The sequence below is a fragment of the Bos javanicus genome, chromosome X, assembly GCF_032452875.1.
Source record: "Bos javanicus breed banteng chromosome X, ARS-OSU_banteng_1.0, whole genome shotgun sequence".
Classification (NCBI taxonomy): Eukaryota; Metazoa; Chordata; class Mammalia; order Artiodactyla; family Bovidae; genus Bos; species Bos javanicus.
In genome coordinates this window covers 34138773-34165060 of record NC_083897.1, presented here as the reverse complement: position 1 = coordinate 34165060, position 26288 = coordinate 34138773, and the positions used below count along the sequence as shown (strand labels likewise).

Below are 26288 nucleotides of genomic sequence, written 5' to 3'. Positions count from 1 at the left end.
TTAAAGAGATTATTTTCTCTCCATTGTATATTCTTCCCTCCTTTGTCAAAGATAAGGTGTCCATATATGCGTGGATTTATCTCTGGGCTTTCTATTGTGTTCCAGTGATCTATATTTCTGTCTTTGTGCCAGTACCATACAGTCTTGATGACTGTGGCTTTGTAGTAGAGCCTGAAGTCAGGCAGGTTGATTCCTCCAGTTCCATTCTTCTTTCTCAAGATTACATTGGCTATTTGAGGTTTTTTGTATTTCCATACAAATTGTGAAATTATTTGTTCTAGTTCTGTGAAAAATACTGTTGGTAGCTTGATAGGGATTGCATTGAATCTATAGATTGCTTTCGGTGGTATACTCGTTTTCACTATATTGATTCTTCCAATCCATGAACATGGTATATTTCTCCATCTATTAGTGTCCTCTTTGATTTCTTTCACCAGTGTCTTATAGTTTTCTATATATAGGTCTTTTGTTTATTTAGGTAAATATATTCCTAAGTATTTTATTCTTTCCGTTGCAATGGTGAATGGAATTGTTTCCTTAATTTCTCTTTCTGTTTTCTCATTATTAGTGTATAGGAATGCAACAGATTTCCGTGTATTGATTTTATATCCTGCAACTTTACTATATTCATTGATTAGCTCTAGTAATTTTCTGGTGGAGTCTTTAGGGCTTTCTGTGCAGAGGATCATGTCATCTGCAAACAGTGAGAGTTTTACTTCCTCTTTTCCAATTTGGATTCCTTTTATTTCTTTTTCTGCTCTGCTGTGGCCAAAACTTCCAAAACTATGTTGAATAGTAGTGGTGAAAGAGGGCACCCTTGTCTTGTTCCTGACTTTAGGGGAAATGTTTTCAATTTTTCACCATTGAGGATAATGTTTGCTGTGGGTTTGTCCTATATAGCTTTTATTATGTTGAGGTATGTTCCTTCTATTCCTGCTTTCCGGAAAGTTTTTATCATAAATGGATGTTGAATTTTGTCAAAGGCTTTCTCTGCATCTATTGAGATAATCATATGGATTTTATTTTTCAGTTTGTTAATGTGGTGTATTACATTGATTTTGCAGATATTGAAGAATCCTTGCATCACTGGGATAAAGCCCACTTGGTCATAATGTATGATCTTTTTAATGTGTGGTTGGATTCTGATTGCTAGAATTTTGTTAAGGATTTTTGCATCTATGCTCATCAGTGATATTGGCTTGTAGTTTTCTTTTTTTGTGGTATCTTTGTCAGGTTTTGGTATTAGGGTGATGGTGGCCTCATAGAATGAGTTTGGAAGTTTACCTTCCTCTGCAATTTTCTGGAAGAGTTTGAGCAGGATAGGTGTTAGCTCTTCTCTAAATTTTTGGTAGAATTCAACTGTGAAGCCGTCTGGACCTGGGCTTTTGTTTGCTGGAAGATTTCTGATTACAGTTTCAATTTCCGTGCTTGTGATGGGTCTGTTAAGATTTTCTATTTCTTCCTGGTCCAGTTTTGGAAAGCTGTATTTTTGTAAGAATTTGTCCATTTCTTCCAAGTTGTCCATATTATTGCCATGTGATTTCTGGTAGTAGTCTCTTATGATCCTTTGTATTTCTGTGTTGTCTGTTGTGATCTCTCCATTTTCATTTCTAATTTTATTGATTTGATTTTTCTCCCTTTGTTTCTTGATGAGTCTGGCTAATGGTTTGTCAATTTTATTTATCCTCTCAAAGAACCAGCTTTTGGCTTTGTTGATTTTTGCTATGGTATCTTTTGTTTCCTTTGCATTTATTTCTGCCCTAATTTTTAAGGTTTATTTCCTTCTACTAACCCTGGGGTTCTTCATTTCTTCCTTTTCTAGTTGCTTTAGCTGTAGAGTTAGTTAGTTATTTGACTTTTTTCTTGTTTCTTGAAGTATGCCTGTATTGCTATGAACCTTCCCCTTAGCACTGCTTTTACAGTGTCCCGTGGGTTTTGGGTTGTTATGTTTTCATTTTCATTAGTTTCTATGCATATTTTGATTTCTTTTTTGATTTCTTCTATGATTTGTTGTTTATTCAACAGAGTGTTGTTCAGCCTTCATATGTTGGAATTTTTAATAGTTTTTCTCCTGTAATTGAGATCTAATCTTACTGCATTGTGGTCAGAAAAGATGCTTGGAATGATTTCCATTTTTTGAATTTAGCAAGGCTAGATTTATGGCCCAGGATGTGATCTATCCTGGAGAAGTTTCCATGTGTGCTTGAGAAAAAGGTGAAATTCATTGTTTTGGAGTGAAATGTCCTATAGATATCAATAAGGTCTAACTGATCTGTTGTATCATTTAAAGTTTGTGTTTCCTTGTTAATTTTCTGTTTAGTTGATCTATCCATAGGTGTGAGTGGAGTATTAAGGTCTCCCACTATTATTGTGTTATTGTTAATTTCCCCTTTCATACTTGTTAGCATTTGTCTTACATATTGCGGTGCTCCTATGTTGGGTGCATATATATTTACAATTGTTATATCTTCTTGGATTGATCCTTTGATCATTATGTAGTGTCCTTCTTTGTCTCTTTTCACAGCCTTTGTTTTAAAGTCTATTTTATCTGATATGAGTATTGCTACTCCTGCTTTCTTTTGGTCTCTATTTGCATGAAATATCTTTTTCCAGCCCTTCACTTTCAGTCTGTATGTGACCTTTGTTTCAAATTGGGTCTCTTGTAGACAACATATATAGGGGTCTTGTTTTTGTATCCATTCAGCCAGTCTTTGTCTTTTGGTTGGGGTATTCAACCCATTTACATTGAAGGTAATTATTGATAAGTATGATCCCGTTGCCATTTACTTTATTGTTTTGGGTTTGAGTTTATACACCCTTTTTTGTGTTTCCTGTCTAGAGAAGATCCTTTAGCATTTTTTGGAGAGCTGGTTTGGTGGTGCTGAATTCTCTGAGCTTTTGCTTGTCTGTAAAGCTTTTGATTTCTCCTTCATATTTGAATGAGATCCTTGCTGGGTACAGTAACCTGGGCTGTAAGTTATTTTCTTTCATCACTTTAAGTATGTCCTGCCATTCCCTCCTGGCCTGAAGAGTTTCTATTGAAAGATCAGCTGTTATCCTTATGGGAATCCCCTTGTGTGTAATTTGTTGTTTTTCCCTTGCTGCTTTTAATATTTGTTTTTTGTGTTTGATCTTTGTTAATTTGATTAATATGTGTCTTGGGGTGTTTCACCTTGGGTTTATCCTGTTTGGGACTCTCTGGGTTTCTTGGACTTGGGTGATTATTTCCTTCCCCATTTTAGGGAAGTTTTCAACTATTATCTCCTCAAGTATTTTCTCATGGTCTTTCTTTTTGTCTTCTTCTTCTGGGACTTCTATGATTCAAATGTTGGGGCGTTTAACATTGTCCCAGAGCTCTCTGAGATTGTCCTCATTTCTTTTAATTTGTTTTTCTTTTTTCCTCTCTGATTCCTTTATTTCTACCATTCTATCTTCTACCTCCCTAATCCTATCTTCCGCCTCCATTATTCTACTGTTTGTTCCCTCCAGAGTGTTTTTGATCTCATTTATTGCCTTATTTATTATATATTGACTCTTTTTTATTTCTTCTAGGTCCTTGTTAAACCTTTCTTGCATCTTCTCAATCCTTGTCTCTAGGCTATTTATCTGTGATTCCATTTTGTTTTCAAGATTTTGGATCATTTTCACTATCATTATTTGGAATTCTTTATCAGGTAGATTCCCTATCTCTTCCTCTTTTGTTTGGTTTGGTGGGCATTTATCCTGTTCCTTTACCTGCTGGGTATTCCTCTGTCTCTTCATCTTGTTTATATTGCTGTGTTTGGGGTGGCCTTTCTGTATTCTGGCAGTTTGTGGAGTTCTCTTTATTGTAGAGTTTCCTCACTGTGGGTGGGGTTGTATGGGTGGCTTGTCAAAGTTTCCTGGTTAGGGAAGCTTGTGTCAGTGTTCGCCCAGAGCTGGATTTCTTCTCTCTGTCACTTCCAAGGCAGTTCCCTCTGTTTTAGCTTCTTCTGTTTGCTGGTCTTTTCAGTGTCTAATTTCCACCCTGCCACAAGGGCGCGGTGGTGGACACTTTTTTAGGCTCACTTGTTCAGTCGTGCTGTGGGGAGGGAGGGACGCTGCAAACTATCCCACTTTAGAGTATGTAAGTCATACACACATATATATATATATTCTTTATCCATCTACTATAAACTTATATCCTTGCCAGCATTAGTTATGTTAATTTAAAATTTTATTTCACTAATTTGGTAGCAAAATGAAAAGTTAGTGTAGGGAGTTTGGGGGAGAATGGGTACATGTATATGTATGGCTGAGTCCCTTCGCTGTAAACCTGAAACTGTCACAACATTGTTTGTTAATTGGCTATACCTCAATACAAAATTAAAAGTTAAAAAAAAAAAAAAACAACACTGGCGTGTTTTCACAGTGTCTCGGCCACACTGGGTTTGCCCCCACTCACGGTGTGTGTGCTTTCCCTGTCAACACTACTTAGGCTCTAGGTTGCTCCGCCGGGAACTGTCTGAGGCCGGCCCTGGGTTGTATGCACTTCCCAGGTCTAAGCCGCTCAGGTTCAGGCGCTCGGGTAGTCCTCAAAGGCACAGACTCGGTTGGGCCTGCGTTTTGTGCCCTTCCTAGGTCTGAGCAGCTCAGGTGACCAGGTGTTTGGTGAGCACAGTTGCTGCGACTTATCGCCTCCCCAGTCCCTGCTGGTCAGATTTCTAGGTGTACAACTGGCTCACCTTCTCAGGCGGATGTTGACCATCCAGAATCCCAAGAAGTCTTAGTTAGCAACAAAGCCTGGTTGCAGTTTGGTAGATAATGCCTCTCTGGGGCCTTGATTGCCCCCTTCTGGCTCTGGCCTTGATTGCCCCCTTCTGGCTCTGGCTGCCTGTCTCTGGAGGGGGATGGTCTGCAGCCGGCTAGCTCTGCTCAGTCCTTTGTTCTGTGAGTGGGCCTGATGGTGTCTTAGGTTAGGGCTTTCTGCGTGGTAGCTATCCCACAGTCTGGTTTGCTAGCCCAAGTTAGTTCCCTCAGATTGCCCTCGGGGCATTCAGGCTGGTCTTTACTCTAAGCAATGCAGCCCGTGCCTCCCTGCCCAGCCCGGGCTTGCTAGTGGCGGATGCAGACGTCTGTGCTGCTTCTCCGCTGGGGGAGTTGCCATTGGGCACGTAATCTGTGGGTTTTAATTATTTATTTATTTTTCCTCCCAGTTATGTTAGCCCTCTGCAGTTCCAAGGCTCGCCATAGACTCAGCAGTGAGAGAGTTTCCTGGTGTTTGGAAACTTCTGTCTTTTTTAAGACTCCCTTCCCAGGATGGAGCTCCATCCCTACCTCTTTTGTCTCTCTTTTTGTCTTTTATATTTTTCCTACCTCCTTTCAAAGACAATGGGCTGCTTTTCTGTGTGCCTGATATCCTCTGCTGGCATTCAGAAGTTGTTCTGTGGAATTTACTCAGCATTCAAAATGTTCTTTTGATGAATTTGTGGGAGAGAAAGTGATCTCCCCGTCCTATTCTTCTGCCATCTTAGGACCACCTCTAATTTTATTCTATTTTTAAACAGCATAATCTTGTTGCTTAAGGAAAGAAAGTATTGGAAAATTATGCATGTCATGTCATGTAATTGATGTGAAATGTCCACAGTTTTAAAGGAATGTGGTTGAGCTGAAAGACCTAGTATTACAGCAGTAACCACACTTATATAGAATATTTTGTTGGTGCTATAACCACTTTCAGTTTATGAGACACTCCAATACTCAACTGGGAACATAATGTCGCTTCACCCCTGGGTGATGTTATCTGTGACTGCAGTACCAGGTTAAGAGTGGTGGAAACCAAGGCTTGGAGCTCTCAGGGGTTGTGCTCAAGCTCTGGAACCCCCTAAAGCATGTAGTCATCTCCTGTAGATGTGGGCTCAAGTCCCAGCTCCACTAATCAGATTAATCAAATGTGGGATCACGTCCATCTCACCACCCATCCTCTGAAGAAAAGCGAGCAGAACTTGTTTCATCTGAACCTTGCTACATCTCTTGGTCATCCTCAGAGGCCTTGGAGGGGACTCAGGGACCAGGAGTGCTGAGCTCATGCTGTGACTTCCTGACCATGCCATGGCTGCTGTGTGTTGTTGCTAAATGTGCTCCTCTTGCTGTCTCCCTTCCCCCTTTTAGAGAGATGGGATCATGTCACCACCACAACCAGGAGACCTGGAGCGACCAGAGCTCCAGCAAAGCCTGCAGGTAACTCGGGTGTTCTGAGGAGGGTACAAAAGATGGATTCCATGGAGCTCGCTGTGGGGTGGTGTCCAAATGAGCGACCTGTGATTTAACCAACTGACTTTCTCATTTATGTTGTAGGGCCCCCTGCAGAAGATGATTTTAACTTGGCTGATGCCTTGGATGATCAAAATGATCGTGATCATGACCGCAAAAAGCCAAGTATAGGAGGAGGAGGTAAGTCCAAGTTGGCCCAGGCCAGCACCTTAGTAGCTTCCTGGTCAGGGTGTAGCTCCTTAAGTACAATAGCCCACGGAGCTACTCCTCCTGGCCTGGCAGGCCTGGGGGTACTTCAAGGCCCAGCAGGACCTGACAGCAGTGGCTGACAAACATTTTGGTCTCAAGACTCACCAAATTATTGAGGATCTCTATTGAGATGTGGGTCACATCTATTGATATTTATCATCTTATATTAAACCTAAAACCAGAAAAATTAATTAAACATGAACAACAATAAACACACATGTTAACATAAATAGCACATTTTTATGAGAAATAACTATGGCAAGATAAAAAGACAACTTAGTGAGGAAAAGTGGCATCATTGTACCTTTTGCAGATTTCTATAATGTGTATTTTAGTAAAAGAGCTAGACTCTCACATTTCCTGATGGACTCATTTGTGATATGTTGTTATGGTTGTGTATTTGAAGGAGATCTGGCCTCATAATAGATATGCTGTTGTAAGGGGAAGAATATTTTAATAGACTTTTCAAATCATTGATTAGTATCATTTTTTTGATAAGACACCCAAACTTGGCCACTGGTTGTTTGTTATAGGTTAAGTGCAGTAGAATATGAAACCATATCAATGAATTTCCCATACTCTATTTCATTAAATTCCACAGGGACTCTCTAGTACTTTTTAATGGAACTTTTATCCATTCATGGTTTTGTGCATTACACTTTGGTCATTTGGAAAATATTGATGTTCTGAGGTCTTTTGAGCTTCAAATAATGCCTTGTTTCATTATGCAGTGCCTGAAATTCACATTTGTTAATATCACCACCCATCTCATTAGAAAAAGTCTTTACATATTGGAAAGCTGTTAAACTCACAGTGGTAGATATAGATTTTTCAAAATTCTCTTTTTTGTTTGAAATTTTATCACTGGCAACAAATATTGCCAGTGGTGTTCTTTAAAGGGACAGCCCCATTTTATTCATTTTCAAGAAAGCATCTGCCAAATACTCAAGTCGCCATAACCATAGTTAGCACATTGTTCTTTCTTTCTAGTAAAAGTTATCTTCTATGACAGAAAGCAACTAATACAAAGCAAAATTGAAACAGTCACACATGTGCTTTTTTGAGACAACTATAGGAGAAGGCAATGGCACCCCACTCCAGTACTCTTGCCTGGAAAATCCCATGGAGAGAGGAGCCTGGTAGGCTGCAGTCCATGGGGTCGCTACGAATCGGGCACCACTGAGCGACTTCACTTTCACTTTGGTGCATTGGAGAAGGAAATGGCAACCCACTCCAGTGTTCTTGCCTGGAGAATCCCAGGGACAGGGGAGCCTGGTGGGCTGCTGTCTATGGGGTCGCACAGAGTTGGACACGACTGAAGCGACTTAGCAACAGCATAGGACTTTGGAGTGGAACAGAAATGCTTTAAGCATGCTTCCCATTTCATCACACAGAATGTTAAAAGATGTGTACTAAATGGTTGAGCTATAATAAAATAACTTTTTTGGTTTCCTTGTATTAGTTTTCTATGTTGCATAACAGATTATCACAAATGGTTTCCTTTGGTGAGGAGTTCAGCAACACCTAAGCTGAGTTTTCTCTTCGGGGCCTCAGGCAGCCGCAGTCATAGTGTTATCTGGGTCTGGGGTCTCAGCTGAGCTTGGGTTGTCATCCAAGCTCACGTGCTTATTGGGAGAGAGCCATTATCCTTGCAGTTCTAGAATGAATGGTTGCTTGCTTCTTTAAAGCCACCAGGAGAAAAACAGAGATGAGATGGGGAGAGAAGGGAAATTGGGAAGAGGGGTAGAGGTGAGGGAGAGGAAGACAGTCTATTGCTTCTAGTGTGTGACCTCAGGAAGGGGTCAGCTGTGTTTTGAAGGACTCACTTGATTAAGTTCAAGCCCCCCAGGAAAGTCTCCCTTTTGATTAATGTGAAGTCAAACTGATCAGGTTACTACAGAGTCCCTTCACTTCAGCATATAATATCAGCTATTTATATGCATGGGGTGAAGCCATCCCATGCATGGTCCCCCCGAACTCAAAGTCAGGGGATGCTGGGGTATATACACTGTTGGGGAGAGATTCTGGGGGCCCCTTGAGAGTCTTGCCTACCGCATTCATCACAAATCCTGTTCAGTGGCAATCACTTTCTGGGTATGTTAGACAACATTAAGTAACAGATTTCTAGTCACTGATAAATGTTTTTGGGAATTGAGATGTGTGTTTCATTTTCTCCAGGTTTTTCAGACAAGGATCTTGAAGACATAGTAGGGGGTGGTGACTACAAACCTGACAAGGGTAAAGGTAGGAGCATCGATTTGTCCAAATGGCTTATTCTCACTAAAGACAGGATTACACAGCAGCCAGGTTGGGAGAGTGGTTCTCAGCCAGCCTCTGGGGCTTCGCTTGGAATGATGGAGGCTGTGCAGCTGTTGGCAGTGGCGGGGGGGGAGTGGATTTATAAGACTATTTGGAAAAGCCACATATTTCCCCTGATGTTCCTTAAGCCATGGCACTGCACAGGATAATGTGTCCATACTAGCAGATGTCATTTGCCAGTTGGCACTAGTTATTGTACCTGAAGTCAGGGGACTTGCTGGGCACAACCTTCCCAACCTGGGGAGCCTGTCACTCTTGGGATGGGAGGAGCGAATCTCATCATGAGAAGAATTATTTTTAAGACACCCATAGCAAGTCAAATATCTTTTAAAATATCTTTTGATTCTGAAATAGTTTAAGGCTCACAAGAAATTGTAAAACTAAATAAATAAATTGTTCAGGAGAATTCCTGTGTACCCTTCACCCAGCTTCTCCTGATGTCCTAACAAAACTATAGTTACGTTGTCAAAACCAGGAAGCCGACACTGGTACATTGCTGTTATTAAGTCATATATAGACCTTACTCAGATTTCATCAGATTTTGTATATACTTGTGTGTGTGTGTGTTGTGTGTGTGTGTACACATGCACTTGTGGGTCGATGACATTTTATCACAGGTAGGTTTGAGTGACTGTAACTACAGTCAGGACACAGAACTGTACTGTCACCACAGAGAAACCACCTCCTGTCAGCCCTTCATAGTGATACCCTCCTCCAAGGCCAGATACTTTTCATTCCCCCCCAAGTCATGCAAAGATTTAAACCTTTAATCTTAATATGTTGTCAAGATCTGATCCTAGTATGGAGACAGTGTTAGCCAGACTTGATGTGGCAAAATTACTTGTGGTTGTAACCTGTTCTGGTGATGTTATAACTCATCATTAGTGATGGAAATTTTTATAGTTATAATTGTGATGGTAACATGTTGTGATGCTAAGTTGTGGCTGTAGTATTTTGTAGTGATTCCCTGTTGTGGTTGAAACTGTGGTTGTGAGTACAACAAATTCTGAGTGTAACATGTCATGAGTATATCTAGTGTCAGCCTGCTACATTCCCCATAGTTCAGGCTGTGTGCCTTTCGTGTGGGAACAGTGTTGTCTTCTGATTAAAGGATACTGTAGTCAAATCAGTCCTTCAGAACACCTTTCCAAACAGTTCCATTTTGAATAAAAAGCTCTGAAAACCTCTAAATGAAACTCACAGGTGTCAGGAGAACATGGAACATTTAAAGGGCAAACCCAGCAAATTAGCCAATTACTCCCAGTGACAAATGGTATTTCCAGATGGTGAGAAGAGAGCGGTAGCAGCGTGTGTAAGCATGCCCACAAATGAAAGTCTGAGTGACATGTCGGGGGATTTCCTTATTAGCAAGGAAGAAGTATTAGGAAATTCTTTAATTAGGGTCATATTTGAACTTCTCTTGTAAAGAATAATCAACTGTTAGCATAAGTTATGCCCTCTGTCATTATAGGTGTCAGACAAAAGAAAATAGAGAGTCTGAGCAAAAAAATATGAGTGTGAAACTGAAACATAGGTTATGATAAGAACATGATGAAATTCTCATACACTCTCCTCTATGCAAACATGCTAATGCCATGTATGAAGATAAAACATTATATTTAAATAAATGTTGATCTTCAATATAAAACAATCCTAAGTAGTGAATTTTCTAACCTTGAGTTTTAGCACTTAGACTCAACCATAATTTTGGAGTGTATTTCTGAAGTAGTATGTTACCTGTTATATATTTTTTCTCAAGAAAACATTTCTAATGGCCCTGTGGGGAAAACACAGACAATCTCTCATCAACAGGTCCCATCAGCCCTGGTGCCATCAGCCTCCTCCTAGTATTTTCACTGACTGCATCTCCTCATTGTCCCCTCTGTGGTCTGTTCCTCAGTGTATGCAAGCCTGTACTCCCATTTCCCCAGAGCTGCTCTTTCATCTCCAGTGACTTCTTGGTGGTAACAGCCCTCTGCCCCATGTGACCTCTGCAGCATACTTTGCTGACCACCTTCTTCTCCACATTCTTTATTTCTGGGTCCTTCCTGGCACTCTCCCACTTTCTTGGTCTCATTCACTTCTTCCTAAATACTGCTGCCTGCTGGGTCCGTTTCCTTGGGCTTCCAGTTTGGTATGTCATTCTCTTCCCACTGAGGAAGAGAATTAGAAACCAAGATCTGGATGTTCAGTATATTCTTTAGTGGGTTGCTACTTCTAAACCCTTAAACTGGGCAGACCTACGAAATAGGAAGTATATGGATGTATTTTAAACCATATACACGTATGTATCTATAATTATTTCTGTATTTATTCATCAGCATCTATATTAACCTAAACATGAATTCATACTTAAGCCTTTTGGCAGTAGATCACAGTTGGAGACATAGTATTCTTTCCTTATTGATCTTTAACTTCTGTCTCTGACCATGAGAAACCTACCATCCATCAACTATTTGCTTACTTGCTCAGTTCTGATACTATACATGTATATAGCACAACCAGAATTGTTCATCCTTACTCCTTGAGAAACAACTTTACCAATTACAGTCCAGTGTTTGTTTTTCTTCTTTTGGCTTTACCTCATAGTGTCTGTCAAAATACCATTTGTTAAAAGTTGCTCACATAACTCCTTTATTACACCTCCATTCAGTGCAGTTTTTACACACATTTATAATGTAGATACATTCATTTGTCACAGTCTACATTCCGTCCTGGCATCTCCCACTAACCTGGTTGATATTTTGCTTTGTTCTTTTGCTTGTATACATCATTAAAGGTTATTCCTTGTGATATGTATTCATATGGATTTTTACAAATGCATATAGTCATATGTCTACCACCCAAGTAGCATACAGAACAGTTCTATCACCATAAAAATTCTCCTATACACCCCTTTGGTACTCAGCCTCTGTCTTTCCTCAACTGTAATCCATTCTCTCTTAGCACAACCACAAATCTGTTTATCATCTCAAGAGCTTTGCCTTTTTCTAGAATGTCATATAACTGGAATCATACAGTATATAACCTTTACAGACTGGCTTATTTCACTTAGCAATGTGCATTGAAGGTCCTTTATGTTTTTTCATGGGTTGATAACTCATTTCTTTATAATAATATTTCATTGTCTAGATGTACCGCAGTTTGCTCATTCACCTGTTGAAGGACATCTTGGTTGCATTTAGTTTTTGGTGACTATAAATAAAGCTACTGTAAATATTTATATACAGGTTTTTGTGCAGACATAAGTTTTCAGTCCACTTAGGTAAATACCTAGGTATATAATTGCTTGGTCACATGGTAAATCTAGCCTTACAACAAACTTCCCTGTCTTAGTTGCTCAGTCATATCTGACTCTTTGTGACCCCATGGACTATAGCCTGCCTGATTCCTCTGTCCACAGGGATTTTCCAGGCAAGAATACTGGAGTGGGTTGCCATGCCCTCCTTCATTGGATCTTCCCAACCCTGGGATCAAACCTAGGTCTCCCTCATTGCAGGAGGATTATTTACCATCCGAGACACCAGGCTGTCTTCTAAAGTGACTATACCACATATACCCAGAGAAAACCATAACTCAGAAACACATATTCACCGCAATGTTTGTTGCAGCACTGTTTACCATAGCCAAGAAATGGAAGCAGCCTAAATGTCCATCAACAAATGAGTGGATAAAGATATGGTGTGCATGCATGCAGGCTAAGTCACTTCAGTTGTGTACAACTGCAATCCTATGGACTGTAGTCTGCCAGGCTCCTCTGTCCATGAGGATTTTCCAGGCAAGAATATTGGAGTGGGTTGCCATGCCCTCCTCCAAGGGATCATCCCAACCCAGGGATCGAACCTATGTCTCTTATGTCTCTTGCACTGGCAAGTGGATTCTTTACCATTAATGCCACCTGGGAAGTCCCAAAGATGTGGTACACATATACAATTGAAAGCCATTAAGCCATAAGATTCTGAAAGAGATGGGAATACCAGACCACCTGACCTGCCTCTTGAGAAACCTATATGCAGGTCAGGAAGCAACAGTTTGAACTGGACATGGAACAACAGACTGGTTCCAAATAGGAAAAGGAGTACGTCAAGGCTGTATATTATCACCTACTTATTTAACTTCTATGCAGAGTACATCATGAGAAACGCTGGGCTGGAAGGAGCACAAACTGAATCAAGATTGCGGGGAGAAATATCAATAACCTCAGATATGCAGATGACACCACCCTTATGGCAGAAACTGAAGAGGAACTCAAAAGCCTCTTGATGAATGTGAAAGAGGAGAGTGACAAAGTTGGCTTAAAGCTCAACATTCAGAAAACGAAGATCATGGTATCTAGTCCCATCACTTCATGGGAAATAGATGAGGAAACAGTGGAAACAGTGTCAGACTTTATTTTCTGGGGCTCCAAAATCACTGCAGATGGTGACTGCAGCCATGAAATTAAAAGACGCTTACTCCTTGGAAGGAAAGTTATGACCAACCTAGATATCATATTCAAAAGCAGAGACATTACTTTGCCAACAAAGGTCCATCTAGTCAAGGCTATGGTTTTTCCAGTGGTCATCTATCGACGTGAGAGTTGGACTGTGAAGAAAGCTGAGCACCAAAGAATTGATGCTTTTGAACTGTAGTGTTGGAGAAGACTCTTGAGAGTCCCTTGGACTGCAAGGAGTTCCAACCAGTCCATTCTAAAGGAGATCATTCCTGGGTGTTCATTGGAAGGACTGATGCTGAAGCTGAAACTCCAATACCTTGGCCACCTCATGCGAAGAGTTGACTCATTGGAAAAGACTCTGATGCTGGAAGGGATTGGGGGCAGGAGGAGAAGGGGACGACAGGATGAGATGGCTGGATGGCATCACTGACTCAGTGGATATTAGTTGGGTGAACTCCGGGAGTTGATGATGGACAGGGAGGCCTGGCGTGCTGCAATTCATGGGGTCGCAAAGAGTCAGACACAACTGAAGGACTGAACTGAACTGAAGCCATAAAAAAGCCATAAAAAGCACAGACATCACTTTGCCAACAAAGGTTCATATAGTCACAGCTATGCATTTTACGGTGGTCATGTACAGATGTTAGAGTTGGACCATAAAGAAGGCTGAGCACCAAAGAATTGATGCTTTCAAATTATTGTGCTGGAGAAGACTCTTGAGATCAGACCAATTAATCCCAAAGGAAATCAATCCTGAATATTCATTGGAAAGACTGATGCTTAAGCTCCAATACTTTGGCAACTTGATGTGAAGAGCCGACTCATTGGAAAAGACCCTGCTGATGCTTTCCTTCATCTGGAAAAGATTGAGGGCAGCAGAAGAAGGTGGCAGAGGATGAGACAGTTAGATTGCATGAGTGACTCGATGCACATGAGTTTGAGCAAACTCAGGGAGACAGTGGAGAACAAGAAAGCCTGGCATGCTGTAGTCCCGGGAGTCACAGAGAGTCAAATACAATTTAGTGACTAAACAACAACAGCCATAAAAGGGAACAAAATTGGGTCATTTGTAGAGACATGGATGGACCTAGAGACTTACACAGAGTAAAGTAAGTCAGAAAGAGAAACACATTGTATATTAATGCATATATGTGGAATGTATAGAAATGGTATAGATGATCCTACTTGCAAAACAGAGATAGAGACATAGAGAAAAATGTATGGATACCAAGAGGGGAAAGGGGGGTGATGGGATGAATTGTCCATAGTAAGAGTAAATTGCAGTCTGAAATATGTTGTACCAGGGATTTTCTAGTACAGCAGAAGGCAACTCTAGACTCTTTGGTATGTAGTTGTGATGTAAAATTGTGAACTCAGAAGGCAAGTGAGGATGCAAAACATACTGTCCATGAAAATGAAGATCCTATCAGTGACCTGTGAAACTGTTCCTCCAGTTGTAGGCAAGTAGAGGTGGATGGATTTGCATGAGGCTTGTGTGTTTTCAAACATCTTTAAAAAAAATCATATGAAAAATACTTATTTCCCCATCAGTGGAGAATCACTAGTAATACTTAGGAGTATATGGTCACAGTACTTTCTTTTTTTTAATAAATTAATTAATTTATTTATTTTTGGCTGTGCTGGGTCTTCATTGCTGCTTTCAGCCTTTCTCTAGTTGCGGCCAGCAGGGGCTACTCTGTAGTCGTGGTGTGCAGGCTTCTCACTGCAGGGGCTTCTCTTGTGGTGCACAGGCTTCAGTAGTTGCAGTGCACAGGCTTAGTTGCCACATGGCATGTGGAATCTTCCCAGACCAGGGGTTGAACCCGTGTCCCGCGAATTGATAGGTGGATTCTTAACCACTGGCCCACTAGGGAAGTCCACAGGACTTTTTCCATGCATAATGTATACATTTGTAAATGTTTAGTTTTTAAAAATGATATCAGTTCAGTTCAGTTGCTCAGTCATGTCCGACTCTTTGCGACCCCATGAATTGCAGCACGCCAGGCCTCCCTGTCCATCACCAACTCCCGGAGTTCACTCAAACTCATGTCCATCAAGTCGGTGATGCCATCCAGCCATCTCATCCTCTGTCATCCCCTTCTCCTCCTGCCCCCAATCCCTCCCAGCATCAGAGTCTTTTCCAATGAGTCAACTCTTCGCATGAGGTGGCCAAGGTATTGGAGTTTCAGCTTCAGCATCAGTCCTTCCAATGAACACCCAGAACTGATCTCCTTTAGGATGGACTGGTTGGATCTCCTTGCAGTCCAAGGGACTCTCAAGAGTCTTCTCCAACACCACAGTTCAAAAGCATCAATGCTTCAGCGCTCAGCCTTCTTCACAGTCCAACTCTCACATCCATACATGACCACAGGAAAAACCATAGCCTTGACTAGATGGACCTTTGTTGGCAAAGTAATGTCTCTGCTTTTGAATATGATATCTAGGTTGGTCATAACTTTCCTTCCAAGGAGTAAGTATCTTTTAATTTCATGGCTGCAGTCACCATCTGCAGTGATTTTGGAGCCCCAGAAAATAAAGTCTGACACTGTTTCCCCATCTATTTCCCATGAAGTGATGGGACCAGATGCCATGATCTTAGTTTTCTGAATGTTGAGCTTTAAGCCAACTTTTTCACTCTCCTCTTTCACTTTCATCAAGAGGCTTTTGAGTTCCTCTTCAGTTTCTGCCATAAGGGTGGTGTCATCTGCATATCTGAGGTTATTGATATTTTTCCCAGCAATCTTGATTCAGCTTGTCCTTCAGAAATGCCCAGCATTTCTCATGATGTACTCTGCATAGAAGTTAAACAAGCAGGGTGACAATATACAGCCTTGACATACTCCTTTCCCTATTTGGAACCAGCCTGTTGTTCCATGTCCAGTTCGAACTGTTGCTTCCTGACCTGCGTATAGGTTTCTCAAGAGGCAGGTCAGATGGTCTGCTATTCCCATCTTTCAGAATTTTCCACAGTTTATTGTGATCTACACAGTCAAAGGCTTTGGCATAGTCAATAAAGCAGAAATAGATGTTTTTCTGGAACTCTCTTGCTTTTTCGATGATCCAGTGGATGTTGGCAATTTGATCTCTGGTTCCTCTGCCTTTTCTAAAACCAGCTTGAACATCTGGAAGTTCACGGTTCATGTATTGCTGAAGCCTGGCTTGGAGAATTTTGAGCATTACTTTACTAGTGTGTATTAACCTTTTTAAAACCAGCTTTTTTTTTTAAATTCAGTAATACCCTGAATATGTTTTTCTGTCATTAAGGGGTCCTGTAAAATATCATGTCAACCACTGCATAATCTGTTTTGCTGTCACTTTTTTTAATGAGGACCTATATTTGTGCAGAAGGGGTTTTTCCTGCAGCTTTTTACTAGTATACACAGTGATGTGATGAACATCCTCATCACCAAAAGCACACAACCATAATTGTGTGTCAGATAAATTTCCTAGAACTTGAACTGCTGGGTCACAGAAGGTGTAAATTTTTAAACATGCAACTCTTTGAGTGTACTGCAAAATGGTTTTCCATGACAATTATACCAGCTGCCATTTCCACCACTAGGAAGTAAACAGTTTCCTGTTTGCTCATATACTCACCTTTATTGGATATGTTAATTTTGTCATCTTTGCAGATTAGTGAAGTGAAATAGCTGAGTCATATCTGACTCTTTGCAACCCCATGGACTGTAGCCTACCAGGCTCTTCCATCCATGAGATTTTCCAGGCAAGAATACTGGAGTGTGTTGACATTTCCTTCTCCAGGAGATCTTCCTGACCTAGGGATTGAACCCTGATCTCCCGCATTGTAGGCAGACACTTTACGGTCTGAGCCACCAGGGAAGTCCTGTACAAAATTTTGTCCTGTTTAAATTTTCCATTTCTTTGAATCCAAGACATGAAACATTTCACCTCTGTCTTATTAGACACTCTTACTATATTATGTGAATTGCCTGTTCATGCCTGTTGCCCCGTTTTCTACTCATTTATGTGTATGGGCTTCTTTTATGTTAGGGATTATTAATCCTTTTTTATACTTTCTGAAAACATTTACCCATTCATCATTTGATGAACCTTTATATTGTTTCTGCTTTTTCACTTTTACAACTAATGCTATGATGAAATCAGCATACCAGTTTTTGTGTGGTCATGTGTTTTCAATTCTCTTGGGTATACACATCTAGAAGTGGAATTGTCCAGCCTCATGGTAACTCTGTGTTTACCTTTGGGAGGAACCACCAACCTGTTTTCCACAGCAGCTGTACCATATTACATTCCCGTCAGCACTATATGAAAGATCCATTTTCTTCACATCCTTCCTAACACTTATTTACCTTTTGTAGATTCTAGCCATCTAACGTGTGTGAAGTGGTATCTCACCGTGGGTTTGATTGCATTTCCCTGGTAGCTAATGGTGCTGAGCATCTTTTCATGTGTTTATTGGCCATTTGAATATCTCTCTGGAGAAATGTCTTCATTTTCTTTGTCTATTTTAAAACAGAATTCTTTGCCTTTTTACTGAGTTGTAGAATTTCTTTATTCTCAATATTCATCCCTTATCAGATATAGAATTTGCCATTGTTTTCTTCCATTCCGTGGATTGTCTTTCCCTTTCTTGATGATATATTATGAAGCACAAAGGTTGTTGATTTTGAAGTTTAGCCATTTTCCCCTTTTGTTTCTTATGCTTTTAATAGTGAAGTTTTTACTTTTGGTATGATCTTTTCTGTTTCAGGCTCCTAGATTGAGGGCCAGGTTTAGAAAGTCATTCCCTACCCCAAGACAATATAAATGTTGTTGCACATTTTCTTCTAGTGCTTCTATTGCTTCATCTATTTCATATTTATTGGAAACTTATTTCCATGGGTGGTGTTGGTTTGGATAAATCTGTTATGCCAGTGGGTCATCAGTTGTCCCAATAGCATTTTTTGCGTGGTATGCCTTTTGTAAAGGAAGTGGATTCAGCCTGTGCTCAGAGGAAGTAAACAGAGCTCAGTAGTCAAACAGGGATCAAAACCATGACATTGGCTTGGCTAACTTCAATGGCAAACCTTTGCAGCCAAGTTCACTTCAGATTCATGGAACTGGAAGTGGTGGAAGGATCCAGAATGACTGCAGTTTTGTTTTCCAGTTGTTCTTTACCCTCACAGTATCTCAGCCCATGTGCCCATCTGAGCAATGGGTTACCCACAGGATGTGATCACATGATCACGTGTTTTTTTTTTTTTTTTTTTTTTGAGAAAGGAATACCATTTGTTTGTCATCTTCTTAGAAGAACACCTTTGTCCAATAACTGGTGGTCAGATAGGAGTTCCTAGACTATAGAATTGAGCGTTTGCATCTCTTTGACAGCCAAGGGAAGCCCCATATTCCCTCTGCATGCCCCTCTAGGCAGGTTCCGCAGGGGGCCTCCAGTTTTCTTTTCAAGTAACACCCTCATAGCTCATGGCCATACAGATCATGAGGTACAAGTTGTTGTGGATTCTTATGATCAAGAATTAATAAGGAAAGAGAGACTGGGGAACACTCAGCTTCATTCCAGTTTGAGGTGAAAGAAAGAGTGGGTAGAGTTGCTCATTCCTGGGCTTCCCTGGTGGCTCAGAGGGTAAAGTGTCTGCCTGCAATGCAGGAGACCTGGGTTTGATCCCTGGGCTGGGAAGATCCCCTGGAGAAGGAAATGGCAACCCACTCCAGTATTCTTGCCTGGAGAATCCCATGGATGGAGGAGCCTGGTAGGCTACAGTCTACTGGGTTGCAAAGAGTTGGACACAACTGAGCGACTTCACTTTCACTTTTCACCTGGAAATCTAGTGATGTGAACACGTCAGCAGAGGACATCTGTGTAGGTGCTCACTGCTACCCTTGTTGACGGCCACCTTGGGCACAGCAGGAGGGAGCAGTGATGGGCCAGTGCAGCCAAACTCCAAGCCCTCACAGGTGACCTCATTGCTGACTTGTTAACATACAGCGTGACTCATGTCCTGCTCTCTGGTCTGCTTTATCCAACAGCAGTGATAGTGTTTTTGAAAATGCTAGTGCTCTTGGAGAAGGAAATGGCAACCCACTCCAGTGTTCTTGCCTGGAAAATCCCATGGATAGAGGAGGCTGGCCGGCTGCAGTCCATGGGGTGGCAAAGAGTCCGATACGACTTAGTAACTAAACCACCCACCACCCATAGAGAATACAGGGTGTCCTGTAAAAAAAAAAAAAAAAAATGAAGAAAATGCTAGTGCTCCTTGTTTTGTAAATACTCATTCATATCCAATCAGGGATGTCTATAAAACACATTTAACTCAAGGATTCAGCCCCAGGTGGGAACATAGCAAATCTCATTTTCTCCCTCAAGACTCTTATTTTTAAAAATTAGACTGTATTTTTTAGAGCAGTTTCACAGCAAAACTGAACATTGTACGGAGTTCCCATACCCCCCATACACCCACAGTCTCTCCATTAGCAACATCCCAAACAGGGGGTACATTTGTTACAATTTGTGAACCTACAGCCCCCCACCCAGAGTCTTTGATTGGTGAAGGAAATGTCAAAGGTCATTGCCTCCGGCATCTGAGAGCAGTTTCCCCCAAGAACCCTGGGCTCTGGGAGTACAGTCTTCATTCATTAATGAGCTTGTGTCCTGAGATGAAGAGGGTGCCCAGGAAAGAGTGCTCAGGGCTAATTAAATGTCCTAAATGGTACCCCTTGCTTGGCAGGGAGCTGCTGTCTGGGCTGTGTGTGTGCTGGTGTGTGTGTATGTTCTCTGAAAGTCGACCATGTTTAAGTTTGTGTGACCACCACTGCAATCAAGAGAACAGTGCTGTCACTGCAGAGGTCCTTCCTGTTTTTCTTTTTTAATCACAGCCAACTGCCTCCCTCTTTACCCTCCCTAACCCCTGTCAGCCACTAATCTGTTCTCCATCTCTGTGATATTTCAGAGCTTTTTGAATTTCAAAATCCTAGATAAGGGATTGTCAGCTTGCATTGCTTTGTGTTCCACAAACAACTCACACTATATGCCAAGCTAGAAGTAGATGGCCTTAAAAAGCTCTTGATTATCACTTAATCCTGTGTAGCTAAGTTACCGGAGTAGAAGCATCTGAATTTGAAGAAAAGCATGTAAAAGGGCTAACTAAGCACAAGAGGAAAGGAAATTGAAATATTAACCATAAATCTCTTTGAATAGTAGGATGATGAATTGTTTTTATACTAGTCTTTCATCCTTTTTTAAAACAAACTTTTACATAACCGTGGTTCTGTAATTAGATAAGCAGTAAATGTATGTTATAGGAGGCACTAGGTGCACAGGACCCACAGTGTTGGCATGTAGAGTCAGGCTTGCCCGGCATGAGCTCAGCTCTGCCACCTGCCGGCAGATCCCTCACCTGCGCACCTTCACTCTGGGGTGTTGTGGACACCTGCCCCCGTGTATGGCAGAGCTGTATGTAAAGAGGCAGGATACTACATGTTCTCAGTGCACGGTCACTGTCGTTTCAAAAATGAAAAGTTCCCCCTCGGCTTGGCAGGTGGCAGGCATAAGGAAGCAGGTCTTGCTGTAGTCAGGGCGAAGCCCCCCAGGGCAGAGATGAAGAGGGGTCTCAGTGAGTCAGGAAGGGGCTGTCACTCCCGACCCTGAGCTGGTGGTCACCGCGGACACTGACTGCTTTTGTCCTTTATGCAGGTGGTGGCCAGTATGGCGGCGGGGACAACTCTGATGACTCTGGTAAGTTGGGAATCCTGAGGTTTCTGTGGAAACCACAGGCGGGTATTGCTGGCCGCTTGGGTCTCCGGGTGGCCTTCCCGACCTTTCTTTGACGGCCATGTCTCTCCGTGCCTCCCCCCCACCTCTGCCTAGGAATGTCGGCAGAGACTGGCACCATCGCCGGCGTGGCCAGCGCTCTGGCCATGGCGCTGATCGGTGCTGTATCCAGTTACATCTCCTACCAGCAGAAGAAGTTCTGCTTCAGCATACAGCGTAAGTGGACCCACCTGCGGCCACGCCCTCCCACAGCAGAAGATAAACAGAGGGCCGGGGCTTTGGAGGAGGAGAGGGCAGCACTCTGAGCAAGCTGAGATTCAGCAGACTTCCCCGGGGTGAGGTGGAGGTGGGGCTGCACTTTTTTAAGCCCTCGGAGACAGACCTAGGCTTAACTGAAGTATAAACGAGCCTGGAAGAGAGGATTGGGGTGGGCCCAATAACCTCGGTCTTCCAAGGGTGACTACCGGGCTTCTTGTAGAACAGGAAGGAGGCTCTGGATTTCCATGTGGCTTCGGCTCTTGCCCAAGGGGACGTCAGGCCTTTGGCGACAGAAGGCAGATGTCCCTCAGACCTCTGAGTCCCAGCAGGCAGCACTGTTGGGCCTGCCAGCCCACTCCTCACCCTGGCGACCCTTCCCTCCCTCTCGGATCCCAAGGAGCCGCTGGCTGCTGCCCGGGTGCCCCTGCTCTTCCCCTGTGAGCCACAGAATCTTAAAATACATGGAATCCTGAATTGTTTGAAAGGAACAGGAAGCAATAGGAAGAGTTTTGTCATATTGGTGGCTGTCGTTCTGGGTTGTAGTGGTGAGTCTGTCCATGGCGTGTGAGTGGAATAGTTATGGATGGACTCTGTCAGAAGCCCACCTATAGGCGCCCTGTGTTAAGGGATCCACACAGGGAAGCCATTGAGGGCGAACAAGACCACACTCAATTGTTTTACAAGCACGGCGTTGATGTATTGCTGTGTGCAGAGCATGTCTCTGGTTGAAGATGGGAAATCTTTAGTTCAAGTAAGGGAACTTGACTCAGCCATAGTTTTCCTCTTTCCTGCGGCTCAGGACCATCTCCTGTGAAGTTTCCCCTGCCCTTGCTCTGGGCCTCTGCCCTTAATTCTAGCCTGGAGCTGACCTTCCCAGGAAATGGACTTGGGTCCTAGAATGCTTTGCTTGTAGCTGTTGCCGATGTCTCCAGCCTGATTTTCCATCTGGCCATGACGTTTGGTGCTTCTACTCTTATACAATGTCTGTGACCGGGGCCATGGCATACAACTCCGCAGGCTGTGCACAGGAGTACCCCAGGGACAGCACGTGTCTCAGTGCACAACCTGCACAGCTGTTCATGGCTGCCCTGCTATAGCTCCAGAGCTTGGTTGTGTAGAGTGGTGTGAACAGTCAGAAGGAGTACAGAACTGAAGGTGGGGTTGGCCTTAGAGCTATCACTTGTCCCAGCTCAAAAGCAAACAAGCAGCTTGAAACAGCAAACCTATTGTCTCATGGTCTGGAGGTCAGAAGTTCAAGATCAAGGTGGCAGCAGCACTGGTTCCATCTGAAGGCTGTAGGGGAGGATCCTTTCTTCCTCTCCCAGCTTTTGGTAACCCCAAGCATCCCTTGGCTTATGGCCGCATCACTCCAGTCTCTGTGACTGTCATCTTCTGTCTCATCATTGGCTGTGGGCCCCACCCTAAATCCAGGGCGATCTCATCTTGAGATCCTTAACTTAGTCACATCTGCAAAGACCCTTTTCCCAAATAAGGTCACATCCACAGGTTCCAGGGATGAGGACATGGACAGAGGCTTTGGGGGCCACCATTCACCCCAGTTCAGCACTGTAACTATAACAGTGACATGAGCGCAATCCATGGTTAATCAAAGACATGCCCACAGCAGAGTTGGGCCAGATGGCTCGGGGCCACAGGGTGGCTTGGAGACTTGAAATTGCATGTTGGATAAGAGAAGTAAAAGCTGGGCCTGCAGTCAGAGTAAGAATGGCTTCCCATGCTCACCAGTGCCCGACCCTGCTTGGCCCAGATCACTGCCCCAAGCACCACCACCTCCCAACGGGGCATCATGGCGGGTACCTTCAGTTTGTAGATGAGACAGCGGCTGAGGAGACTGTTGAAGGAACTCAGTGACCATGGGAAGTGATAAATCCAGAAGGAAAGAGTGCCGGTAGGTAGGAACAGGGAGGATGAGAGCGGTTGATTTCCAAACCGAATAGATGTCTAGGTTGTGTCTGTCTCTGCAGAGGCACTCAGGTGAAAGTACATGATTTTCCCACTTGTTTCCTAAAACAAAGAGGTGCAAGTTTCCACCAGTTGGATTAGCAGTCAAAACCCAATAAAATTTGAGAATATGAAGGCTTTGGTACACAGAAATCAGTTAATTGTACAGCACTTGGGGAACAATAAACCTGTGATACTGAGGTGGCAGGACGTGGATGTGACCTCTCTCGGCAGGCAGGGCTCTAGGGGTTAGGGTGTTGCTGGGCCACGTGCTGGGGGGCCTGGCCCAGGGAAGCCAGCATGCTTGGAGGGCTGACGGGGGCTCCCAGGAAACTCATGGAACCTGTGGGCCTCTCCCAGCCCCCCACTCGGTCTGAGGGCTGGCCGCCCAGTCCTTTCCCAGTCTGTCAGTGATGTCTTTGTCATGGCTGAAACCACACTCTCCTGCGAGTGCCATCATCAGCCCCGGTTTCCTTTGAAGGAAACCGAGTTCAGAGCATCCTCCACATCTGAAAAGGCCCCCTCTTGCTTCTGTGTCTGTCCCCTGTGCCAGCAACATCTTCTTCCAAAGCTGGAAGTTGCATCTGCTCCTGTGTCCATGGCCTCCCCTTATGAATCCCTCCGGCCCTCCTGGGTCCTTCTGTCCCCCCGATGTGACATCAGAGGAGTCCCCATTCCTGGGGCCTGTGCTCTGCCCCATTGCCAAGTCTCCTTGTCCTACATCTGGGCAGTTCCATCAGCTCCCCTCCCCCGCTGCCTGCCCTGGGCTCCCCACCACTTCTCTCTGCTCTGAACAGCCTGTGGGCCCTGTTTCAAGTGTGCAGGGGCTGCTCCCCCTGGACCTCCTGTGTGCCTCTGACCCAGCCCCTGAGCTTAACATTCAAAGCCCTTCATGGTATGGTTCCATCCATGTCCCTTCTCCTCCCCGCCTGTGGTCCGTGTCCCCAGAAGCCTTTCTGCACAGCTGCACTGACTTCCCTGAGGATGCACCGCTCTCTCCAGCACCCTGTCCGACACGCCCTCTCTTCCCCTAGCAGCTTTCATCCTTTGGGCCTGGGACACCCTCCTGGGCTGCCTTCCTGCCCTCCAGCCTGTGGGAGGATGTCTGTCTTGCCTGCTGCCACAGCGCCCTCTGCTGACCCACTGTGCAGCCCATGGCGTGGGATGGGGGCTTGCTGGTTTCTGTGACACCGCCCCATCCCATCACTCTGAACTGTCAGCACCCATGGGTGCCTGTGTGTGTTGTTTCATCCACTGAAGTGTCCGTGGCCTCTGTGTTTGGGTAGCATCAGGAGGAGCCCTGTGGATGTGTGTGGGGGGTCAATCCCCTGAGAAGCCAGGACTCAGCATCTCCCATCCCCACCCTTTCTGTTAAGCCTCAGCCACTCAAACAGGGAAGTAAGTCAGGGAAGGCCAAGCAGAAGCCACTCTGTACCCGGTGCACGGGGATGCCCCGGGGGACAGCACACGACTGCTAGGAGGGCCTGACCCTGCCATGGTGCTTGGGGCCTTGCAGTCTCTCCTGCCACCAAACAGGTCCTGGCCTTGGGGACCCTCTGCTTCCCCTGTCTCTGCCCTCCAGCGCCAAGGGTCAGCGTGTTGCGTGGAAAGCCCACCTGGCTTGTTGCCAGGGGCTGAGTTTTTGCTCCAGGGTCCTAAGTTTTGTGTCTTGCCTTCAGATGCAGCAGAAGGTCAAGGTAACGACGTGCTCTGACTTACTCATTGTCCCCTTCTGCTTTGGTGTCTGCCCTTCATCACCCACCCAACTCCTCCCTCCCCTCCATGCTGCTCTTGTCTCCTCGCCTTGCTCCACCCCATCCCGTTCCCTGGCACTCACAACCATCTTTACTTTTCCCTGATACACGTGGGCATTTGGGCGTGGCTGTGTCTCAGAGGTGCTGGGGTTGGGGTGGAGGCCCTCTCTAGGACTCAGATGCCCACCAGTGGTCATCCCTGAGGAACAACCAGAGCGCTGCCCATGGGCAGAAGACAGTGTGGCGCATACCAGCTTGGCATGTGAGCACCTAGTCGGGAGGCCCAGGGCACCCCTCCGTGTGCCTGCTCATCCATCAGCCTTGCTGGCCCAAGTGAGCACTGACCACACCTGCTAACTAGCCACACGTCCATCTTTCCTGGGCCCACCCAGTGTCCATTTTGAGCCCAGAAATGCCCAGGGCAGGCAGGAACCTGAGTGCAGCCCAGGATGGTGGAGTGACTCACACTGGCGCCTGCTCAGTGGGTTTGTGAGAACCATGGTCCAATTTTCCCACAGGGCCAGGGCTCTGATGAGGTTTCTGGAGATAAGACATGGACTCTTGAGTCTCCCCAAGCAGCAGCAGCAGCAGAAGATGTGGGGTGTACTCAGCTTCATAGAGTCCCCAAACTGTGTTTGGACATTAAGTGAGGAGAAAGCCCCCAGACTGACTAGACTGGAGCAGCTGTCAGCGGGTCCTGGCCCTCCACACTGCAGCAGGGACAGACTTCCTCCCACCGTCTGCAGGAGCCCATCCAGCTGAGAACCCCTGGGCAGGGCAGCACATTCGGGTGGCCCAGGGTTTGGGAATCTGAGTTCATTAAGGGGCTTGGGCTTTTTCACCATAATGGAGGGCTTGGTCAGGAGTTGTCCATCATAGCCAGGGACACTTTGCTTCTGTGTCAATCACAAACTCCACCCTTGGCCTTTTGCAGAGGGTCTCAATGCGGACTACGTGAAGGGGGAGAACCTGGAGGCCGTCGTATGTGAGGAGCCCCAAGGTGAGGACTTCCTAGTCACTTTCTGTTGCTGAAGGCCTCCTAATGGCTGGGCCAGCATTGAGCAGAGCTGTGCTGGGAAAGCAGGAGCTCAGAGGTCTGCATTCCTAAAACTTCCAGCCAGAAAGATGGGCTGCAGAAGTCAGGGGCCCAGCACTCTCCTCTCCCCCGCCAGACTCCAGCCTCCTGACACTGGGCACGCCAGGACTGCAGTCAGGGCCGTCTGCACACTGAGGGGCACCATGTGAGTGAAAACACACACACTCCTAGCCAAGTGCCCACAGAAGCTTGTAGGGAATCTCTAGATGGAGTCCCCGGCCTTTTCCATTTGAAAAC

At 44.4% G+C, this 26288-nt stretch overlaps 1 protein-coding gene across 2 annotated transcripts in view; it reads left to right on the top strand.

Annotated features, from left to right (window-relative positions):
* Window positions 1-26288, top strand: part of CD99L2 (CD99 molecule like 2) — a 119137-nt gene that overhangs the window by 87986 nt on the left and 4863 nt on the right. Inside the window, exons 3-9 of one of the 2 annotated variants that reach the window (XM_061408723.1) lie at window positions 6130-6198; window positions 6316-6411; window positions 8659-8724; window positions 20904-20945; window positions 21078-21197; window positions 24881-24898; window positions 25890-25955. In XM_061408723.1, coding sequence (XP_061264707.1) covers window positions 6130-6198; window positions 6316-6411; window positions 8659-8724; window positions 20904-20945; window positions 21078-21197; window positions 24881-24898; window positions 25890-25955 — 477 coding nt within the window. The remainder of the gene's footprint in view (window positions 1-6129; window positions 6199-6315; window positions 6412-8658; window positions 8725-20903; window positions 20946-21077; window positions 21198-24880; window positions 24899-25889; window positions 25956-26288) is intronic. The other variant, XM_061408724.1, reaches the window with a different exon arrangement.